Source organism: Leuresthes tenuis, unplaced genomic scaffold (genome assembly GCF_036924035.1).
Source record: "Leuresthes tenuis unplaced genomic scaffold, fLeuTen1.0.hap1 SCAF_20, whole genome shotgun sequence".
Lineage (NCBI taxonomy): Eukaryota > Metazoa > Chordata > Actinopteri > Atheriniformes > Atherinopsidae > Leuresthes > Leuresthes tenuis.
This window is the reverse complement of record NW_027325374.1, coordinates 3,339,073-3,362,137: the sequence shown is the minus strand read 5'-3', so window position 1 is coordinate 3,362,137 and position 23,065 is coordinate 3,339,073. Positions and strand designations below refer to the sequence as shown.

Sequence of the window (23,065 nt, the reverse complement as noted above, 5' to 3'; positions counted from 1 at the left end):
GTGTCTCTTTAGGTGTCTCTTTAGGTGTCTCTTCAGGAGTTTCTTTAGGGGTCTTCAGATGTCTCTTTAAGGTTCTTCAGGGGTCCCTTCAGGTGTCTCTTTAGGGGACTTCAGGTGTCTTCAGATGTCTCTTTAGGGTTCTTCAGGGGTCTGTTTAGGTCTTTTCAGGGGTCTCTTTAAGGTTCTTCAGGGGTCCCTTCAGGTGTCTCTTTAGGTGTCTCTTTAAGGTTCTTCAGGGTTCCCTTCAGGGGTCTCTTTAGGTATCTTCAGGTGTCTCTTTCGGTGTCTTAAGGAGTTTCTTTAGGGGTCTTCAGATGTCTCTTTAGGGTTCTTCAGGGGTCCCTTCAGGTGTCTCTTTAGGTGTCTCTTTAAGGTTCTTCAGGGTTCCCTTCAGGGGTCTCTTTAGGTATCTTCAGGTGTCTCTTTCGGTGTCTTAAGGAGTTTCTTTAGGGGTCTTCAGATGTCTCTTTAGGGTTCTTCAGGGGTCCCTTCAGGTGTCTCTTTAGGTGTCTTCAGGGGTCTTCAGAGGTTTCTTTAGGTCTTTTCAAACCAGCGTATGGAAGGCATGAAACACGTGAAAACTCAGCAGATATTTAATCACCAGCTGATAAGATAATAGCTCCTTGGTTTCGACTCCAGATTAGATTAACCCAGTTATATCATTTTTGAAATTCAAGCTTTATAACTACATTTAGCTTTGCTATGCAAATGTCAGAAATCGATAAATATCAGACAACAACCACAGTTTTGGTCTGAGGGATCCTGAAAAATAAAAGGATATCGAAAACACAGATATGTATTTATACAGATTTATGCAGATTATATATGCATGTGTTACGGTTTATGTTTTGAGTTTTCAGTTTCTTATGTTTTCAGGGTCCCATCCTGCTTTTTTGTCACTTAGCTTCACTCAAGTCGCCTGTTTTCTGTTCCACAGCTGCACCTCATCACGAATCACCTCCCCACTGTATATAGTTTCCTGGTTTCCCCTCACTCTTTGCAACAATCCTCACTTTCCCTTCCATGCCTGGTTTTGCCTCATAGTCTTGTTTAGTTTGATTGTTTCACAGTTAAGTATTTGTGAGATCCGGCTCCGCCGCTCCCTTGGTTCACGCTTTTGTGTTTTTTGGAAATAAACCTCAGTTTCCTTTTTTTTTTAAACCTGCATCTGGGTCCTCCCTCCCATCCTCCACCATCGAACTTGACAGTATGTGTATATTTTCAGTTGGGGGGGGGGTGCTTTGACACATTTAAAATCTGGGGCCTGTTCTCCGGATGTGAATTACAATGTTAGCTGAATTAATTAGCTGAATATTGGGCATGATCCCGAATTTTCTCCTCAAGCAGCTGTTGGATTGGTTGCTGGAGCAAAATATACAGATAATTATGCCCAGTTGGGTGCATTTTAGATTAGATGACAGACTTCAACAGTGTTATCACAGGGAATCTTTCTGACTCTGAGTCTCAGTCTGTGCATTGACTATAAGGAGAGCATTTCAGCCAGTGGCTCTGAGGATGATGTCCCCTCTTTTATTCCCTCTGGAATATTTTGGTGGGGAGCCAGGTCTTCAGCTGGGGTCACGTCTGGCCCAGCTGGGCCTCAGCCAGGTTTTTTTTCATCCTACCCTCTTCCTATTTGCTTTAAAAGGACAGTAATTTCTCTGGGGCCTATTAAGTAATACATCAGTGGAAAAAGCCTGTTTTTGTATTTTACTTCAACCTGTTCCCAAGTCCTTGGTGTGCCGGTACTCGCTCTGAATCTAAAGAGATAGATGATCATTACTGCAATGCACCACTTATTGCTTTTGAAAGTTTATCAACCTGTTTAACTGCTTTCCTCCCTCATTTTCTCTTTAATTGTGGTAAATTCTGCCTTTTTGTGCTGTTTCTTTGTAAGCTTTTAGCATGAAAATGTGTTTTTAATTGATAAAACACCGTAAGTTTAACCATGAGACTCTCATACATTTGATGGTGTGCTCATCTTCTCCAGTTAAAGGTATCAGCTGTGACACTGAGGTCTTAACATGAGCAGATATTAAACTTTAAACTCGTTACGTGTAGCAGAATGCCTCCACGGAGAGGTTTTATGTAAATGGTGCTTCTTCCAGTCGTCTCTTCCTGTTTACACTGACGCTATCAGTTGTTTACGTTGTAGAAGTGTGTGGACAGTCGGTTCAGCAGGTTATTGAGCTCCGATACCTTCCAGGATTTACTGAGCAGAAAACAGAAGCAGCCATTCTTTGAAATCTGGGGCCCTCTAACATTTCAGATGATGTGACCTCAGACACTTCTGGTATTTCACACCCCTGAGGCCATTAGCTTTGAGTGCGCTTTTTACCACACAGCTCATTTAACAACTCAAAAAGTGATGAATATTAATGAATTTGAAGCAATTTTTGTGCATTTTCCGTCTGAAAAAGGGTGAAATGTTAACGTTTCTTTCGCTTATTCATGCAGATGTTTTATTTGATGAGTAAATGAACATTACATTGGCTTTGTGGGGGATTTCAGCCGATTCCTGGTGTTGAAACAGGAAACGGTCTCCACTCGAGGTCATTATGATCCGTTTGAACCAAACAGACAATAATGTAGTCGTTTCTGCTTGTCATAAAGCATGTCCTGGCAGTGATCTGTGCCTTCCAGATGCCTCCAGAGAAAAGTCCAACACAATCCCTCCCTTTTTGTGTCGCCAACCTTCCTTGTTTGAACCGTTTCCAGCCGTTGTTTTCAGTCATCAGTCCAAAGGAAATCCGTTTGAGATCAAAGTGTGGATGAAATATTTATCCCGACGCATAAGTCCACTCTGCTATCGTTCAACAAACTACAAAATGCAGGTTCTTGTGTTTTCCCTCTTTGTGTGTGAATGGGGGCCCTGTTATCTAAAGTTATCTAATGTTGTCTAATGTTGTGCTGGAAACTCTCGTCACATGAGACCCGGCTTACAGAGATGCTGCAGTCTTATAATTATGTGCATTTTTTAATGTTTTTCCTCCCCACAGACGTGGATCCGAAGTAGGCTGACTGCAAACCGATGCACTAACAGAAACATTCAGAGTTCGAACGTTGTCCCCCATTAAGAGGTCGTGTCTTTGCTTCTGTAAACATGAAAGCCCGTTGATGACGGCACTGACTACAAAATGCTCCCATTTCGGCTGCAAGGGCAGCCGTTAACACACATTCTAACACAACTTCATCCACTATAGGTGCAGGAATGAAAGCAGCAGGGCAGAGAGAAGGTTTGGTGTTAATATTTGATTGTGCGATCAAACCTGACCTGTGTGGCTTTCCTCTTTCTGCAGGTGTGTGCCGTCGTCAGCCTCCTGCCGCCGGCCTCTTTAGCAGATCTGACATGTGAAGCTCTGCTCTTGCTGTCAGGAAATGTTTCGTGTAAGTTGGACACAAACGTCAACTGGATGTTTATTACAACAGTGCAATCTTTTACAAGTTCAAGGCTTTTAAAAGGCAGTTATTTCCCAGCGCTGTTCAACCCGTGTGTTCGTGCAGCTCCTCTGTTCCTACACTTGTGAGATCAAATTGATTTTCAGTCTTTTTACATTTCATGACCACAACCGCTAAATGCCAAAACCTCATCCTCAGTCACAACTTTCCCTTGTGGATATTGGAAAACTGTCTTTTTACATTACTCCGTTTCATTTCAGACCTCACAAGCACAGTAAGAGTGGGCGAATGCACCGTTCAAATGCACAAAGGATGATGTTGTTGTTATTGTTCCAGGTTATACTCGTAAAGATCTGTCAGCTAGCTGCTAATGGTGTGATAATAATCCCCCGCTGTCAAGCTGCGATAGTGATTACTGCTGAGATTAAAAAAAGGTTATGATGATTTTATTACCCTAAATCTTTTCTGAGGAATCTGTTAGTCCAGGGAATTTTCTTCACGCATTTAAAACCAGCAAATTTCCCCCCTGGAGAAGCCAGAACCAGAGGTTGGTTTGGCTCTTTTGTTCCATTAAACCACTAAAACCAGTCAAAAATGTAGAGTAAACACGAGTTCCTGCAGCTGTAATGTGAAATAGATAAAAAGGTTGCATAAATGTCTGATCTATATTAAGGAAACGAGACTTTTGCACAGTTCTGGTGTTTGATGCTGACGCTCGGGGGTTATATTGTCCCCTTTGTCAGTCAGTAAAGATAAAACAAGCAGATAATTCCTCCAAACTGAATGTCAGAATGGTTGTTTATCAGTGCCTTTGTAAAACGACCCATTTTCTGATTTAACGCCCACATTGGCAGGATTACAGGGACATCAAATCCTCCAAATTAAACCACACAATACAACCCACTGTGCACCAGAATGATGCTGAGACGCTGTGGCTAAAGTATGCCGTCGCTCTCTTATAGGCCTGGATATCTATGGATAAAAATAGATAAAACAGTTTAACCCCTTTTCACCTGATTTAAATGTCTTGCACTGTGTGTGTGTGTAGTTAAAATCCACGTATCACGCCAAAGTGATTGTGATTTCCATTGCACTGCAGCCCAGGCACGGAACAGCTAGAAATAAACCACTTGGCCCAAACATCGTGACTTATGCCAAGAAGCTTATGCACTATTAAACTGCTGGTAACCTTTAAAGTAAGACAAAAACACAGCAAAAATAGAGTTAAATCATCAATAAGGCGCTCCATTAGAGATTTGTGCAGCTTTAGTCCATAAAAATGAGAACGTTGGTCGTTTTAGGCAACAGTTTCTGTGCTTTCCGAGGACAAGTCTTCATGTTTTTCTCACCACATACGTGTGAAAACACTGTTTTCAGAAAAAGCGACGAAAGCATTGAACGGAGTGTCACCTTTTATCCTCACGAACATCCTTATTTCCGGACTTTTTTATCGTAAATTCTCTCGAGTTATTACAGAAATAATGGCCTGACCCTTAGGGCATGTCTGGATTCATATTTGCTCGTACCGTCCTGTTATTGCTCCAGGAAAGGTCTGTCACCAGTGTTTACCGTTGCCCTTTAATGCTCACCCTTTGTAGCTGTTAAGCCGAATCTAATGAGATTTTCATAGCCTCTTTTAAAGTGTGCAAATTAAGATTGAGTTTGCTGATGAAGCTGTCGCTCCTGATTGCAGTGCAAACGCTGGCCGCCTCCTGGAACCAAACCCTGAGCAACGCCACGACGCAGTGGAGCGGTGAGTCGGACGCCTTGCTCCTCTCAGACGTGTGAAACTGATTCCCCACACAGCCACTACAAAGCAAAGCCACTGTGGAATACCACATGAACTCAGATTATTAAGACTAAGATCAAAGACGAGAACAATGCTGGAAATAGATCTGGCACAGCGAGACGCTCAGCTCTGTGACACAAAGCACAGGAGTAATCATCAAAACCACAAACTCAGCTCCACACTTTATTACTAACGTGATTATGTCACCTTGGCTATATATTTGTACGTTTCTGACATCTCTTCCCTCGTGCCCCAGGCTCAGGAATCTACTGTGACACGTCCATAGATGGCATCGGCACCTGCTGGCCCAGGAGCGGCGCCGGCCAGATGGTGTCACGGCCCTGTCCAGAGATGTTTTACGGTGTCAGATACAACACCACAAGTAAGTCCAGGCTCCTGCCTGTAGAAACCAGGCACAATAGATTAAAAGCTAGATTTAATTCACCCCCTCCGCAGGCAAATCCTGTTTGTGCAAACAGAAATTAGCATGAGCGTGCAAATTAGCGACAGACATGGAAGTGTAAGCAAAAAAAACCCCAGAAAGCCATGTGTGTATGAAGCGGTGTCGCAGATAATACAGCATGAAGTGCCCGAGGACAGGAGCTAAAGTCAATATGACAAGATGAGTCAAACACCCACTGTGAAAAGCTGTTTCTATCAGGACTTAAATGATGAAAATAGGAAAAGATAATATCTCAAAATGAAACTGGAATCGCTGCTGTATGAAATGCTAAAGCCTGCTAAATCTCTGTGGTCTCCACTTTTTATTTCTGCTTATTGTTGTGTTGGAAATTTAATCAAAAATCCTCTGAACTATTCCTAAACTGTACTGAAAGATGTTTTTTGTGTGCAAACCACGGATCAGACCTTGGCTTTTTTTTGTATTGTTTTGCCCTTTGTGGAAATCTCCTCTCTAAAAGTGGTAAATAATGTTTTTTGTTTACGATTACCAGCTTTTGGCAGGGATTCTGTTTTCTCTATTATGGGAAATTGTTCTCCTGAAACCATCACAAAGGCTGTTTTGAATTCTATTTTTATGCATCTTGAACTGTACATGATACACTTGTGTCAATGTCAAAGTGAAGGCCGGGCTTAATGATGATGGGTTTGCTTATTGTTGGGTTTAAACTCACTAAAAGATGTAAGATGAAGGAAAAGGAACAAAAATTAAGACTACTAAGAACCCAGCGTTGTCTTTGTCTGACCAAAGCTCTGACCAATCATAACCTGAAACCTGAAGTTGACCTTGGCTAATCACTAGCATGCTAAGGCTAGTAACCAACTAGCTAAGACTAAAATGTCAGCCTATGTTTGCATTTCTGTGCTAAATTTGGAGTCTGGCCATATCGCAATCTTTATGGTAAATGCGTTTAACTTTACACAGCAGCACAACAGCTAACTTTAAGGGTTAGCGATTTGATCTGATATTGTTCAGTTGTCATTGATCAGATGAGAGGACTTCAGCACAGATAGCCTCCACTGTTTTAACGTCCCTTTAATTAAGAAATAGTCTCTAGTTGGAAATACTTGTAAATGCCTTCAGTATTTGTTGATTTAACTATCACAATTAAATCGATTTAAATTTGAGGCAGAAATTCATACCCTGCCTCTATTTTAATTACTATGGTGGCTTTAATTCGCTGTCATCTAAAATTCCTGATTTGCTAAACTACCTATAAGCAACAGCTGTACTTGTGTTTATGCTAATAAGCTCATTTTGATCTGCTAACTTACTAAAATAAGACAATTAACAAGGAACATGTTGCATCTACTGAGTGTCAGTGGTTTAACACTGTTAGCATGCTAACATTTAGTATAATGAATTTTTGGGGAGTATATATTTAAATTATTATGCTATTACGCAAATGCTAATAAGGGAAGTTTGAACTCCTGACATACTAAACTTTAGAAAGCGATCATGGTAAATGTTGCACCTGCTCAGCTTTTGTGTTTAGCTGTTTTTGTTAGCATGCTAACATAAGCATTTATTTAAAATCTGTATAAATATCTTTTTTTCTTTTTGAGGAGCACAAATTTAGATTGATAAGCTGTTGCATTGATGCTAATAAGAGGATTCAAACATGCTAACATGCTCAACTAAGACAGAGAACTTTAAAAATGTTGCACCTGTGCAGCAAATTTGCGTCATAGCACTGTTTGTTAGCATGCTAACACAAGTATTTATTTAAAATCTGTATCAATATGTTTTCTTTTTGAGAAGCAGAAATTTAGATTGATAAGCTGTTGCATTAATGCTAATAAGAGGATTCAAACATGCTAACATGCTCAACTAAGACAGAGAACTTTAAAAATGTTGCACCTGTGCAGCATCATAGCACTGTTTGTTAGCATTCTAACACAAGTGTTTATTCAAAACCTGCATCAATGTATTTTGGGGGAGCAGAAATTTAAATTTATACGTTGTAGCGTTAATGCTAATCAGGAATTTTTAACGTGCTAACATACTAAACTCAAAACTGTGAGCTTGGAATTGTTACAACATAGCACTGTTTTTAGCATGCTAACACGAGTATTTATTCAAAAACCCGCATCATATCTTTTTGGGAGCAGAAATTTAAGATTAAGAAACCTGCGCTGGTGTTAATGCTAGTAAACAACTTCCGCCTGCTAATACATGAAAGAAAGACAGTGATCTTGGCAAAGCAAAAAGATAAATTTGGAGAGCAACGTTGCTACATTGGAGTTGTTTTGAAACAAGCAAAATGAGTTTGGAATTGTGTTTAAATTGTTAATATACATTAAATTTTCAGTCTGTTTTAGCTCTGATTTCAGGCCTTGTAGCTGTTAAATGAGCCACTGTCCTCACTGGCTTATCTGACTGTGTATCTTATCTCTTTTGGTGCTATGTAGAAGTGGCTTTTTTAGGCTTTTTCTCTGAAAACAGCCGGATGTGGATGAAAATAAATATCTGAGGCCACATAGAGTGAAAGAAAACTGTGAAGCCCAGGTCCAGATGGATAAACAATGAGCTGAAACTCAGTCTGAAGCTGTGAGGCTTAATGTAGCTGCAGTGTCAGTTAATCTCTCCCCACCACCAAAGACCTCCAAACACAATGTTTTAATGACTGCATTTACATCAGGTTTTCTGTGTTTTTTTTCATGGGCTGTAACTTTCCCTTATGACGCTGAAGTTATGGTTTCTTAATAGTTTTTCTCATACTTATTGGCTTGTTTGTTTACATGTTTATTTTTTGTCTCCGTAAATATGGGAGTGCTTCCCAACTGACCTTTTTCAGCTGTCTTCTGTCTTTGCCAGATGTTAGTTTAGACATTAACCTCCTTTACCCTGGAGTACCCTGTTCCCTGACTGGCTGTATTTGTTACGTGTAAAATGCTCTGATAACTCAAACTGAAGAAAAAGTTTATATCAACAAATTTTCAAGACCCCTGCAAGTATCAATTTGTCAAAGGCTGATGTTTAAACAGGACACAGACGGTTTTTCACATCTCTCCGGCTGTTTGAGAAGGAGTGTCTTTTATCCACAAAGGCCCAACGTTGTCCAGTTTGGCCTCAGAGTTGAGGTGCTGCTACTGACTACTGGGATGGTTTACAGGTTGAAGATTAAAAAGGTTTAAGAGGTTAAAACAATAAACAGCATGTACAGCCAGTGGAGGAGGAAGTAAACAACAACCTGTTGCAGAATACAAGATACAAAGCCTGAATGAGCTGCATGAACTCACATTTAGGATAATTATTTTAAAAGCAGGCAGTTCAGAGTGTAAAAACAGCCTTTTGTGGTGACTGATTTTATTTTTCCACATCGGAGCTCAGCCGAAACTTACAGAACATTTTGAAAATGCTCGCCATTCCTTCCCTCCGCTGCAGATGTGGTTGTTTACATAAAGTCCTGACGCACCTGTTCGTTCAGCTGTCAGTCAAACTCGAAGCATTAGGAGAAGCCTGAGGTAGCATTGATGACTTAGATAACTGTTAACTTGGACAACATTTGGGCTGCGCGGTGGTTTTTAGCAGCACAGCAAGAGGGTTCCAGGTTCGATTCCTGGCTGGGGCCTTTCTGTGTGGAGTTTGTGTGGTTGTATGCGTGGAGTCTGGCTTTCTCCCACCATCCAAAAGCATGCCCCGGGGAAGGAAAACCTCTGAGAAACAAACCAGGGTAGGGGATGCTCTTCAGCTGACTGAGAGGACAAGAAAACCAACGCCCAAGACGGACGTCCTGGGCTCCTGGTGCGTAACGGCATAGAAACGAACGAGACAACATTTTGTTTCCTTTTAGTATTTTAAATAACCCCCTTTTTTGTGAAGCAAGCGAAGCCTTTAAATGTGTGAGGAGTACGACACGGGAAGAGATCGCGTGGAGCGGCTGTAGCTCGGGAGGAAGAGCAGTCCTTCCAATCGGAAGGTCGCTGGTTCGACTCTGGCTACATGTCGAAGCGTTCTTGGGCAAGACACTGAACGCCACGTTGCCTCCCAGTGTATCATTGGGGGTATGAGGGGGTATTAGGAAAAAGCACGTAGTTATGTATCTTAAGACGTGCTGTATGAGTGGGGTGAATGCGCTTTGAGTGGTCAGTTAGACTAGAAAAGTACAAGTACAAGTCCATTTACCATTTACTATCATCATGGATCCAGAAAGTCAACGTTAATTTATAAGATGTTAAAACAAAAGGTGTTTTACGTACATTTCGTCCCGTGTGTCTGACCCACTATTGTTCAAAGACCACCTGGTTCCTCAGAAAAGCTGCGTAAATTCCTCTGTTAAAGGAGCCAGATGACACCAACTGTCACCATGTCCAAAACCTTATTTCACCTCCTGATGCTCACCAGGTGTTTTAATTCTAACCTGAATCAGGAATTTAACTTTCGTAGCCTTCGTGGCAGCGACCGAAACCTGATATTCAGGACAAAACAAGAGCTGGAGACAAGTATCCTGCAGAACCCCAACTTCTCTGAGATGAAAACAGATGTTTCAGAGCCATCTGCCCCCTTATAAACGCCTGTTTGTTGCTTGATGGTTTGCGCATGAGCCAAAAATCCATCGTACATGTGTCAAAACACACCTAGAGTGTTAATACTCTGCAGGTTGCATTATGATCGAGGCTCTGTGCTAATATAACCGTATCTCACCTGAGCCCGGTTCGGTTCCCTGAGTAAAACATGCATTAAGATGCACAGCTACCTTATTTCCACCACTTTATCCTCTGTACCTGATGGTTTAGTTTAATAAATGTCACAAAATAATGAAAATGCCCTTTATGGTTTCTTACAGCTCAACGTGACTCATTTTGTATTCCGTTTCCTGTCATTAAAGTTTTATTTTTTCTTTCAACTCTCACAGACCTACAAGGTATAAAATGTATTAGTTTCTGACGTGATTTCAGCTGTAATCTGTCTTTTTTTTTATCGCGCTGCAGAGTTTCGTCCACTTACGGTATTTTTCGGAGTATAAGTCGCATCAGTTAAAAAACACGTCACGAAGAGGAAAAAAAAGTCGCATTTATTTTTTATTTATTTCACAAAATCCAAGCCCAAGAATAGACATTTAATCAGGAAAGGCAATATGATCAGCAGTTTCGGACACACCGTGCTCTCATAGATTGCACGAACCTCTCCCAGCAGGACGTTGTTCAAGCACCCTTCTGTGGACTCGCTTCTCCAGCTCTGGCCATCTTACTTTCAGCCCGCGATTAGCTTCCTTTGTTAGCATATAGTTGCTAACAAAGAAGCCTCGAGCGTCCTCTCGCGGCTGTAGATCGCAATGTTTACTCTTTGGTTCATGTCAGTCAGTATGAATTAACATTTAAAAACATGTTCAATTATATATATTTTGATAAATAAGTCGCAGGACCAGAAAAACTATGAAAAAAAGTGTGACTTATAGTCCGGAAATTACGGTAATCAAGGATTTTAATCTGAGCCACGAGAAAAGAATTAATGATTAATTTAGCTTACAGTAAAAACAATGATTCAACAATTATGCTGCACCATTAAGGCGAGAAGAAGTAAAAGGCTGCTGCTTTATACTGTTGTCCACCAGGGCTGCAACTAACAACTATTTTGATAGTCGACTAGTTATCGATTATTGAAACGATTAATCGACTAATCGGTTAATTACTAATTTAAACAATCTAAAACTGAAAAAGGATAAATTCAAGCCATATTTTAATACAGCCTGGTTGTAACTTTGGACTGTGAAGTTGAATAATACTTTGTTAATGTTGCACTTTAATGTTAAAATCCAAGACAACTTGGTTCATTTAGCTAGCAGGCTACGCTAACAAGCTAAATATCTAAATTCCATGGTGAGACCGCGTCTCCCAGAGCTTCCTCTTCAAATGTTCATGCATGACAAACGTGCTTCCGTGTTACCTGATGTTGGCTTTACAAAACTTGCAGGTAATCTATTTTTTCTGGGTGTTGAAGGTGAAATGCTCCCAGACCCTGGACACTTTTGGACGAGAGGACGATAATTCAGCTGGAGCCATTTCACTGTTTATACAGGTCATCTCCCGCTAATATTTATCGTAAGGTGCATGCATCTCTAAGCAGAGATAGGTAGGAAGTGAGATGACTCACTCCGTACGAAAAATGATGTTCAGCTCGACAGTGTGAAAAAGATGATGTAAATGACAATTATCGACAATAAAATAACGTCGACTAATCGTTTCACCCTTATTGTCCACACTGTGGTGCATCTCAAGGTTTGCTTCAGGACTGTAGGATAAAGAAAACTCATTTTGAACCATAAATGACTGCAGCATTTAAAATGAAGGGTTGTGTTCCTTTAAAGCCTTTACAGCACTACGATGAATAATTAAATTCTATTGAAAACTTCTATAATTAATCAGGTTTGTGTTTATTTAATGTTTCCATTTAGGCCACATGTTTATGGTGACTCTTTTAAATATAAATGTCATGTCCACAGCACAAAGATCGCACGTCATCCTTAGAAAGTCTGTGATGTGTGAAGCTCTCTGACACATGCAATAAACACAAGTAATTAAATGTAAGTGATGAAAGCGAACGTTTGTCTTGGATGTTTAAAGTCGCCACAAACTGAACCCAGATGGGAGCCACTTGAGAGAGAAATTGAGCCGGGTTATAATTCAGCCAAAGCTCAGCAGTAGTTTGACCCTGTGAGGTTTGTTTCCCCTTCAGGATTAAAGTAATCTCCACTCCAGCGTGGCCTAAAGATGCCCATCAGCTGACTTCACCAGTGAAGGTCAGCGGCAGAGGAAGTGATGCTGAACGAAGCTGGTGATGACTGCTGTGGACTGTCAGTAAATGTTGAAATCCTCTGATTTGAATAAGTGAAAGCAGCCCTGCTTTAAATGTTAAGGAGCATTTTAAGCACGAGTTCATTAGTAACTATGCGTCTTTTTTCTGTTGTACTCTTTGATAAAAAAAAAAAACAGAACTTCGGCTTCTTCTCTGACTTCAGTAACGATGCTTTAATCCATTATTTCCGCTCAAGGTTACACACTCTTTGCTTTAAGCCAGTGTTGTATCATTAAGGACACTTAACACAAGGCTGGAATTCTTCTTTTTCACAGTGACATTATCATTCTGAAGAGCCTTATGAAACTCAGTCAGACTCGGCATAACATTTTCACACAGATGTTTTTTGCATGAATGCCATAAAAACAAATTCTGTTCCCATCAGTCACAGCTGCACTTTGCATTAATGCAGTAAATGTCAAACCTGTGAAGAAGAATAACAACAACAAGACAGATTAAGTAACTAAAAGTCTTTTAATGTTTCTGTACTTCTGAACGCATCAATCCTGCTGATTATTCTGCTCGGTTAATGCTGCCGTACCTATGGTTGGGATGTTAATTTGATTCATTTATCGGAGCAACTTTATCAATAACTAACTGTCTGTTTCATCAATTCATTTGATCACTATAACCTCCAACACCTGAGTGCACGATATCCGCTTTAGTTAATCAGAATAACAATAAAGAATCCTTCTTTTACTGTTATAAAGCTGTAATTTAAAGGATCACCAGGGGATGAGGCCATTTTATTGTGGGATGTAACAACACTGTTGTATAAAACAGATATTCGAATATATTGAACCCTGCGCATGCACAGCTCTACTCATAAATCTGTGGTCATGCTTGAGAGACTGACAAAGACACCCCCAGAAGCCACCAAAAATGTCAAGAGACAATGTGGTGTGATGCTACAGGACCGAACAAGGAAAATACTGCATATTTTAAAACGCTATGATTATATTTGATAAACAAATGTGCAAAAAGACAAAACAAACAAATATTTATCATTTCAAATCAAGGATTGGATTGTGTGTGAAATCAGTCAATGTGCAACATAATGCACTATATGCATATTTACAGGATTCACGTCAGCTTCCCAAAAATGCTCTAAAAATAGTATAAAGTAACAATTTTATCCACTTTAAATGAATCAGTCTTTAAAAACTACTTCAGCCTGAAACATACATATGAAATAGAAATTATATATTTGGGATTCTAACCCTTTAAAGGTGACTATGTTTTAGCATAGCGCCACTGTTTTTTTAATCGAAAAAAGCAAAAAAATTATCTAAAATAACCTTAAGAAAGACATTTCAGTTGATTATTATTTTCATTAGGCCCTGAGATGAATGTTTAATGCTGTTTTATCAGTTAAATAATCAGTTAAATGCTGGTAGTCCAAAATTAAATCTTAATTAAAGCATTACGGGATCAAAAATGGCATTTTCAATGGGACATTTATTGTTGTTCGTCACAAATGTGTCATTTTTTTTGTTTTTTTTTGCGTAGCTATAACCACTTTAGGCTAATTTAAGGTACTGCGACCTCAAATTTGAAAAAAAAATTAATATCCTCCTTCAAATTTGAGCTTTTTTAATTCATCACAAACAAAATGGCTTGAAAATAAAAAAGCACGAAAAATCCCGATGATCTCCTGAGGGCTCGTTTATGTTTATGTTCATGTTTATGTATTTAGCAGACGCTTTTATCGTTTATGCTCAACGTTAAATACGTATACAGATGGAGCCTTGTGGATGTGTACCAATTTGCATTAAATGCAGCGGTACCACCGGAAATGATGGGGCATTGTTGCGCAGCGTAGCTTGCATGCGATTAAAAACTTCCACATGCCACGAGGTTTTTAATAACTGCACGGACCATCGCTGCCTCATTCTGTGACGGTGCATTATCATGATCTGACCACCGTCGCCATGTTTGTTTTTGTCTGAAACACTGAACTCGTAAGTGAACTCTGAACTCTGCACTGCCCTCTGGTGGACATGTTGCCTAATAACCACGAACATAGGCTGTGACGCTCGACTGTATTTGAAATGGACGCACATATTTACGCACGTAAAGGGAGCATGAATGCACCTTAAGGGTTCATTTAAACCCGAACGTCTTCATCGACACAGTTAAGCAAAGCAAACTGGACAGAACAAGAGAGATCATCAGTTATTGCTTACTGATGACCACGATGAAGCTAACTGTCTGTCATTCTGGTCTTTCTCCGATCTGATGTTTATTCTTGTCCCGTGTCTAGCTCATATATTTTTATCTCTTCTTCTTCTTCTTCTCATAGCGTCGTTTGGGGTCTCTTTGCTGCATTTGTATTGGCATCTGTCTTTTTTTTCTTGTATTTATTTATTTATTATGGTGAATTATTGTTGCTGATGCATGTCATGGTCTGTCATTTTGGTCTTTCTCTGATCTGATGTTTATTATTATTATTTATTCTTCTTCTTCTTCTCATAGCGTTGTTTGGGGTCTCTTTGCTGCATTTGTATTGGATTTTTTTTTTCTTGTATTTATTTATTTATTATGGTGAATTATTGTTGCTGATGCATGTCGTGGTATTGTAAAGCAAATCGGTGTCGTACAGGACAGGGAACCAAAGCTTTTGGTCCGGAAACGCACATTATAAAGGTTTGTGTGCTTCAAAATGTGTCGGAAGCACTAAGTTTAAAGGTTGAAAAAACTTCTTCAGCCTTTTAGCTTATTTCAGCCGTTGATTTGGCGATGCCTGTGGCCACTGGTGATATATCACAATCTGAAGCAGATCCAATCTGAGCCTTAAAGGGACATTCCTGCACCAGAGCAGGAATGTGGACCATGAGGAGCGACTGCTTTTATGAACGGCTCCTGGGACAATAGAACAAGTTTTACTGCACGTCATTTAACTTTATGTTTAAACTGATTGAGTTATAATCATTCCTGTGAGAAAGTTCAGCCTCGACATATTTAGCCTCGCTGAAGTGAAAACAGGTTTTTGTTGTGTTTGTTTTTGCGTCCTCTGAAATTCTGCCTCTCTGCTTTATTATTAGATATTTTATCTGTATTATTTCTGTAAACGAGATAAGTCGAGGTCTCCCAACATGACGCCTAAACTGAGTTTATTTTAGATTATATACTGTATACCAGCAATGTCTGCCAGTGTCACTGATTCATAACTCAAATAACAGCAACAAACAGCCTCCTCTTCCTGGAGGATATCATGGCAACCAAATACAGGCTGAAAATCAGCTTATTCTGAATTAATTTGAACTAACTACACATTACCTAATAGCCATATAAATCATTTTAAGAGAGCATTAATAGTCCCCTACGTTGTAATTATAATTATTGCCTTTTCTGTCATGTGAAAAAGAAAGTACACCCTCTTTTCTGAGGTTTTATGTATTTGGACATGATAAAAAGAATCATCTGGTCCTTACAAGGTCTTAAAATTAGCTTAATACCCTAATTAGCCTTGAACGAGTTATTTATTCAATAAAAACTGATCCAAAACAGTGTGTGAAAAACTAAGTGAACCCCTGATCCAGCAGCTTCAGCAGCAGTGAGCTGCAGTGATGGTTTCCTGTGGGACGTTATCAGTCTCTCTCCTGGTTCTGGAGGAATCTCGGCCCTCTTCTCTCCAGCGCTGCTTCAGCTCATTGAGGTTTGCAGCATTGGTTTCTGCACAGCTCTCTTAAGGTCCCACCACAGCATTTCAGTCAGGCTGAGGTCTGGACTCTGACTGGACCATTGCAGCACCTTGATTCTTTTCTTTTTCCCACATTCTGCTGTAGATCTGCTGCTGTGTTTGGGATCTTTGTCCTGTTGATGAGCCAGTTTCAGCCCAGCTTTAGCTGTGGGACAGATGGCCTCACATCTGACTCTAGAATACTTTGGTATCCAGAGGAGTTCATGGTGGACTCAATGACTGCAAGGTGCCCAGGTCCTGTGGCTGCAGAACCAGCCCAGATCATCAGCCCTCCACCACCGTGCTTGACAGCTGGTATGAGGTGTTTGTGCTGATCTGCTGTGTTTGGTTTCCTCCAAACGTGCTGCTGTGCATTAGGACCAAACATCTCCACTTTGCTCTGGTCTGTCCAAAGGACATTGTTCCAGAAGTCTTGAGCTTTGTTCAGATGCAGCTTTGCAAACCTAAGCTGTGCTGCCATGTTCTTTTTAGAGAGAAGAGGCTTTCTCCTGCAGCCCTTCAAAACAAGCCATCCTTGTTCAGTCTTTTTCTAACTGTGCTGTCATGACCTTTAACCTTTAACATGCTAACTGAGGCCTGTAGAGTCTGAGATGTAGCTCTGGGCTTCTTCACCTTGGGGTGAACTTGCTGGGACGTCCACTCCTGGGAAGATTGACAGCTGTTCTGAATGTTTTCCACTTGTGAATAATCTTTCTCTCTGTAGAATAATGGACTCCAGATAGTCTGGAAATGGCCTTATAACCTCAACAGTGTTCATGATCAGTTACTGAATGAATTCGGAAGCAGTAAGAGTGGACAGGGTCTGATATATCATGTGTGAGGTTCTGTTGGCTCAGCAGATTTTTTCTGATGTGTAAAACCTTGGAATTGAAAGATGATGCACTTTCTTTTTCACGTGACTGTACATATATCTCATGGGGCTCATTTTTACCGTCGCCACTGCTCTAAAAATTGCAGCAGAGTTTCAGTTTGGTTCCAGATCGGATAAACAGATAAGTGAAGTAAATGATGACAATTGTTTTACTTTGAGGCGGCAGAATGAATATTTAGATGTTTTTACAGTAAATTTTTCAGCGGAGACACTGGATGGAACAGAGTCACCTGCGATTTAGCAGCGCCTGGCAGCGTGTGAACCGAAATAGCCGCTGAGGAATGTGGAGATACAGGCTGAACAGGCTGTAGCTGAGTTGTTTCCAGTCCATTTGTTTCATTGCCAGCTGATTTGCTGTCACCACAGATAAGGTTTCCGTGTACTCCTATTGAGCTCTATTGTCTCGGACTAAGTGGAAACTAAATTAAAGCAATCTTAGGACCATATGGTGGCATGAAGCTGCAAAAGCTGCAGAGTTCAGCAGTGTTTATCCAAAACAGAGACGGGTCATGTTCTGGTCTGACCCAAAGAGAAAGAGACACATTTGGACTTCTGTTTTTAGACGTTTCTGCTCTGCAAAGACCAGCAAAGACGCCATGAAATGCAGTGTTTTAAAGTAATAATAAATATGTATTGAAGCTCTGGCATCAGAGCAGGATTTTATTTGTCTTCTCTCAGTCACGGCCATCTTTGTGCCTTCTTTATGTTACAATTTTAACATTTTACAGTAAATTATAAACCTAGAACTAATGAATAATCACAGATGTTCTGTACAAATGGACGCTGACTGCAGCAAATGACCATTTCTCACCCTAATTATTGCACATTTTTGATGGATCCTGATCATATTCCGGCTTTAAATGAAGTAAAAACACAAAAAGGGGAAAATAGTGAGGAAAAACCTAAAGATTTACCTTGTTTATGTGTAATTAAACATGAATAAATTGATTGGCGTTAATCACAGTTATAAGAACACAATTTAAATCTCATTTGTTGCAGTTTATGAGTAAAAAAAGGCACCTATTTGTGTTCATATTTACAATTTGTGGTGTTTTACAGCTCACAGCAGCCTTACTTTTAAAGGTAGATGTGCCATTATTTCACGCCAACTAATGTAATTGTGTTTAATTTGTTTTTACTTGCATGAAACATTTAAATCGTCCGGAACAATTAAGACACGAATTGAAGAAGTTGTATTTATAGAATAATTAAATCAGATGAAAGGAAATTGTCTGAGCTGTAAACAAAATCACTTTTTAATGTCAGGAGGCCAGAAGAAGATGATGTGACAGAGACTGTAAATATAATAAATGCTTGATTTATCTCTGCTGTCTGTTTGCATCCCTGATAAATGCACAAAAAGAAGAAGATTTTTTTGCTTTGGACAGTTTCAAACTTTTTATCTGAGCGGCAGCCATAATAAAAGCTGCTTAAATGCTCTAAATGCAGAGAAAAGGAGCTTCAGGGCTGCCTTTATTAACTCCTGAAGTATTCTGTATGAAAAGAAATGAGCGATCACATAAAGTCTCCTTTTATTAATATATTAAATGACTAACCTTGATGCTGAAGTGATGTTTTTAAATGAATTTCCATGTTTATACAGTCGGTGCGAAGCGATGAGGAGCGAACACACAGCAGAAGGTAACTAATGCGGGTTTTATGGTCGATTATCGTGTGACCAAAGCAGAGCCGAGCGCAAATGAAGTCAGAAGCTATTTGTGGCACAGTTTTGTTTTCCCTAAATCAAATTTTCCATCAAGGTCGACACATAAGACGCCGTCTTCTCTGCAATCGGATCAAATCCTTGGATTTTATGGTCATTTCCACCACGAGAAGCTTTTAAAAATGAAGTTTTAACAAGACACATGTTGAAAAATATCTTTTCAGGCTGCATTTATTAAACAGAAAGCAAATGTACAAAATGAGGGATTCAGCAGATATAAAACTGTTTCTCCACATATGGAGGAAAAAAGGGTGTTTTCAGATGAGATGGCTTGTTGCTCACAGTTTGCTGCTTTCCTCCTAGCCTGCTAATACATGGAGATATAGGTGGATTTTAGACAATAAAAGATGGGAATATAAGTTTGAAATCCAGTCAAAATAATATAATAAAGTCTCCAAACTGGTCTGAAATGGTACATGGCTTAAAAATAATCTAAATTATGATATATTACACCATATTAGGTTTATTAGGTGTATTTTAAGTGGAAGTTTATTTGTTTCTGTAATAAATCTAAATGACAGAAGTAGTCGTATACGTTTCATAGAACCTGAAAGACCAACCAGGTCTCAGGGATGGATATCTAGGTCAGCGATGGAGTAGAAAGTGGTATCAGGACCATTATAAGTGGCTTCAGGTGAACACAAGGGCAGATCGGTGAGTTTTGAGTGGGCTTTTAAAAGCCTGAGTGGATGTAGCCGCTCGCCTCAGATCCAAAGGGAGATGATTCAAGAGTTCAGGTCCCTGAGCGCAGAAGTCAATTTGCCCAGAGTTGTTTGGACAGAAATAAAGCTGAAGATCTGGAGCAGATTTCAGCCACAGATCAACTCTCCAGACTAAAAATCATCTTAACTTTGATTCAGAAAGTGATGAGAGTTCTGGTCTCTTCGCCCGTTACAGAAAAAAAACGATTAAAAATCAGAACAAACCACCAAATGTGTCCTGAAGTTGACCTATTTGCATGAGACATCCAGACGAGCAGCAGCTGGCAGGTTACTGCGGGATGTCTGCAGCAAATAAACAGGTTGTCTTTCTGCTAAAGTAAATCTGACATCTATTGTGTGAAAGCTTTGAACACGTCCCCCGTCCCGAATAGCTGCACTTCCATGAATCCGGACCGTGGCAGCGGGCTGGACTTCCAAAATTAGATCGTTACAAATCCTCGACTTAAGTTGCTCAGCCAGAGAGAACGAGCGGGCTTGCATGGTTCCACTTGCTGCACATTTTGTAATTCATCAACCTGATTGCAGCAGAAACATGAATAAAAGGCCGGCTGCAGCGTTTAACCCCTTCACGCCCAGAGTCCTCCGGAGAAACAACTGGGGAATAAAATCACTGCCTCAGAGTTGGAAACTAAAGGAGTCTATAAATGTGGGCTTTTTTCACTGCTAGCATGAGCCGTAGAGCCGCAAAAGCCACACAAATGAGAAATTCACGATGCAGAACCGTCCTTATAATGATATAAAGTGGTGGAAGACCAGTGAAATACCAGTAGACAAGTTCTGCTTGAATTATAAGGAGCACTTGTGGCAGAGCTGTGGTTTGGGATTGCATCAGCCTGCCCATGTGTTCTTGATTAAGAGCTCTGAGTGTTGATTGAGTCGATGCAGGACGTAGCAGGACGGCCTGAATGATATTGTGCTGCATTCAGGGAATGATGTGGACTTGAAATACTTGGCTGGAGACAGTGGTCAGTGAGATGATCTGTTAACAGCAGACTGAACTAAACCTCCGTCTCATTCCAGTGAAATTCAAAGGAGATCATTTCCAGAAACTTGACTCTTAATCTTGGGTATCTCTAGATTAGCTTTGCATACGTCCAAAAAGCTCGTAATTAGCTCAGAATGAGGAAGAGGATGAGAGGATCTGGCTGAGGTGCCTCCTGATTGGTCGAATTCCAGGAGATTTGCAGAGGATGGCGGGAACTTGTGAACTAAAGGTCATTTTTCTTTTACAGTAGAGTATTACCTCAATGTGGGTCAGCAAGGCGGCCATAAAATCAAATTAAATCATATGTGAGCGACAGCTTCTCGCTTCGGGTCGCTCCATCTGGCGCCCACAACACCAGGAAGGAGTCGCTTTCATGACTCATTCAGTGACATCACTCCCTGGCCAATCAGTGGCCTGCAGTCTGTAGACGTCATATTTTTGGCTCGCTTGGAGCCCCGGAAAAATGTAGCTGGTACCAGGTGCTGCTACCTGATGGAAAACCCTAAGAACTGAGTAGAGCCGAGTAGGAACTCGTGGAAAGAGACCAATAGATGGCACATAAACAAGAAAAAGCTACGTTTTTCCCAAGCAGGACGTCTCAGTTTGGTAAATCTGCAACAGATGGATATGTTCAGTTGTGTATAAATATATCAACACAAAGCTTTGTTAGCCAACTTAGCTGCTTTTCCACTCAGCGTAACCATGACGTTTGTACCATACACACACAACTCAGACGTTTGAAACGGTTTCACTCGCTGTTTGAGGTTCAGACTCGTGTCGTTTTAGTGTTGGAACAGCCTCCACTTTTAGCTTCAGTCTCTCTGCAAAGCGACCCAAAGATGACTTACTGAGGCCAACGAACGGTGACTAACAGCAGTCCAGTTGTGAGGAAACGAAAGCATGAATCAGCATTTCTTATTCCGATTTGGACACCATTCGGCTGATATAAGACTGTTAATATGAGCCCGATCAAATACGACACCTGAATTTCTGATAAAGAGCCAAGATTGTTTATCACAGAGGGAACAGAGCTGTCAGTTAAGTGAATAATTAGCAGCTGTCCAGCTCTTTATGGCATCAGTTCAGTCTTTAGGGATGGATATTTTTGCACGAAACACAAGTCCTCCTCCTAAATTGAGCACTTTTTAAATTCTGCTGAAGATCTGCATTTGTACAATAAAGAGAGAAGATTCTGATTAAAATATCTGCATATCTTCACGTTACAGGACACTCTCGGGTTCACCTTTATATCACATAAGAAGGACGCTGCATCCAGGCCAGTTAATGAGCATTTTATGGCTGAGTTTCACCTTCAGAAAGGTGACTTTCAGCTAATGCACTAATCTTTTAATGTCACGCATTACTGTTTGATCGACCACATTTTGGGCCCCTTTACTGTGTTTCATAAAAGATTTTTTTGGAAGTAAAACTGTCTGAGTCATCGCTACCAATTTTGAATACGAAATGCTAAAAGAAAGTGTGCTATTCCATTAGTTTTAACACCTTTACCACGAAGCTTTGCAGCCATTTGTGAAGATATAATTATTCTTCTTATTTCCTACAGAAAATTAAATTTTCTTGTTGTTTTTTTCTTTAGTGAGGATAGTAAAGAGCTTAGATAAGGTGTATTTCAAAGGATCACACAAGAGATAATACCCAGAATACACACTAAGAAAGACTTGTTTAAGCCTGACTATATTGTTACTGTAAATAAATGATAATGAAGTGTGACACTCTCTATTTATGGAGCTGCCAGTCTTTCACCAGCAGGCAGGAAAGAACCTGATCCTCGTGTAATTTGATATGTTGTCGTTCTTTACTGTTTTCCCAGAGATTGCATTTTCTTTGTACCCATTGTGTGAAGCAGCATCTGCAACAGTCTCTTCAGCAGTCATTATTGTTCTTGGTTTGGACAAAAAGTGTTATTTTAGCCTGTTTGGTTGAGATATTAAATGATTCCAGAGTCGCTTAATAGACTGAAAACCATGCGTAATGATGAGTTTCACACATAATCCAAGTCAGTGGTGACAGTCTAGCTAAGTGAGATGTCCAAAACTGATTCAAGGAGAAAATCACCTACAAAAAATGCCAACTTTGCCCAAAGTTGGGGTCAAAGTGGGTCGTGAAAAACAAGCCTGGAGATGATTGCCAACAGCAGACAAAAACAGTCGTCATAAATGGGTAAAAACAGGTTACCAGCTTTGTTTCCCTGGGCTATTCCTGGTAGGTGCACGACTTGAGCTTTTGCCTTTTCCCACATTGTTGTTTGTTCCTGGATTTTTACCCACTGCTTTGTTGGTGGATTACGCTCTCATTTGTGAGGTTTTACCTGCCTGCATGTCTGCATCACGGCTGCAAACAGAAAAGAGAAATCAGAAGACCTGGAATTGATGGAAAGGGGTCGGGGAAGATTGAAAGCCAAATAAAAATCAGTGGAAACAGAGTTGGAGCTGTAATCAGAAGGTTTAAAACGAACTATAATACCTCTAATAGCAGCTGCAGTGAACGTCCTCCTTCAATGGGAGACAATGCCCTACTTTCACCATCTATAAAAAACAAGCAAGTACTTCAGACTCGGCACAGCGGTGTGATAGATGAGATAAAAGACAAAGGAC

The 23,065-nt window shown here is 40.3% G+C and overlaps 1 protein-coding gene across 1 annotated transcript in view; it reads left to right on the top strand.

Annotated features, from left to right (window-relative positions):
* LOC140278175 (corticotropin-releasing factor receptor 1-like) overlaps positions 1–23,065 on the top strand; it is a 91,826-nt gene that overhangs the window by 6,303 nt on the left and 62,458 nt on the right. Inside the window, exons 2-4 of the mRNA XM_072373114.1 lie at positions 3,300–3,387; positions 5,093–5,152; positions 5,445–5,570. Coding sequence (XP_072229215.1) covers positions 3,300–3,387; positions 5,093–5,152; positions 5,445–5,570 — 274 coding nt within the window. The remainder of the gene's footprint in view (positions 1–3,299; positions 3,388–5,092; positions 5,153–5,444; positions 5,571–23,065) is intronic.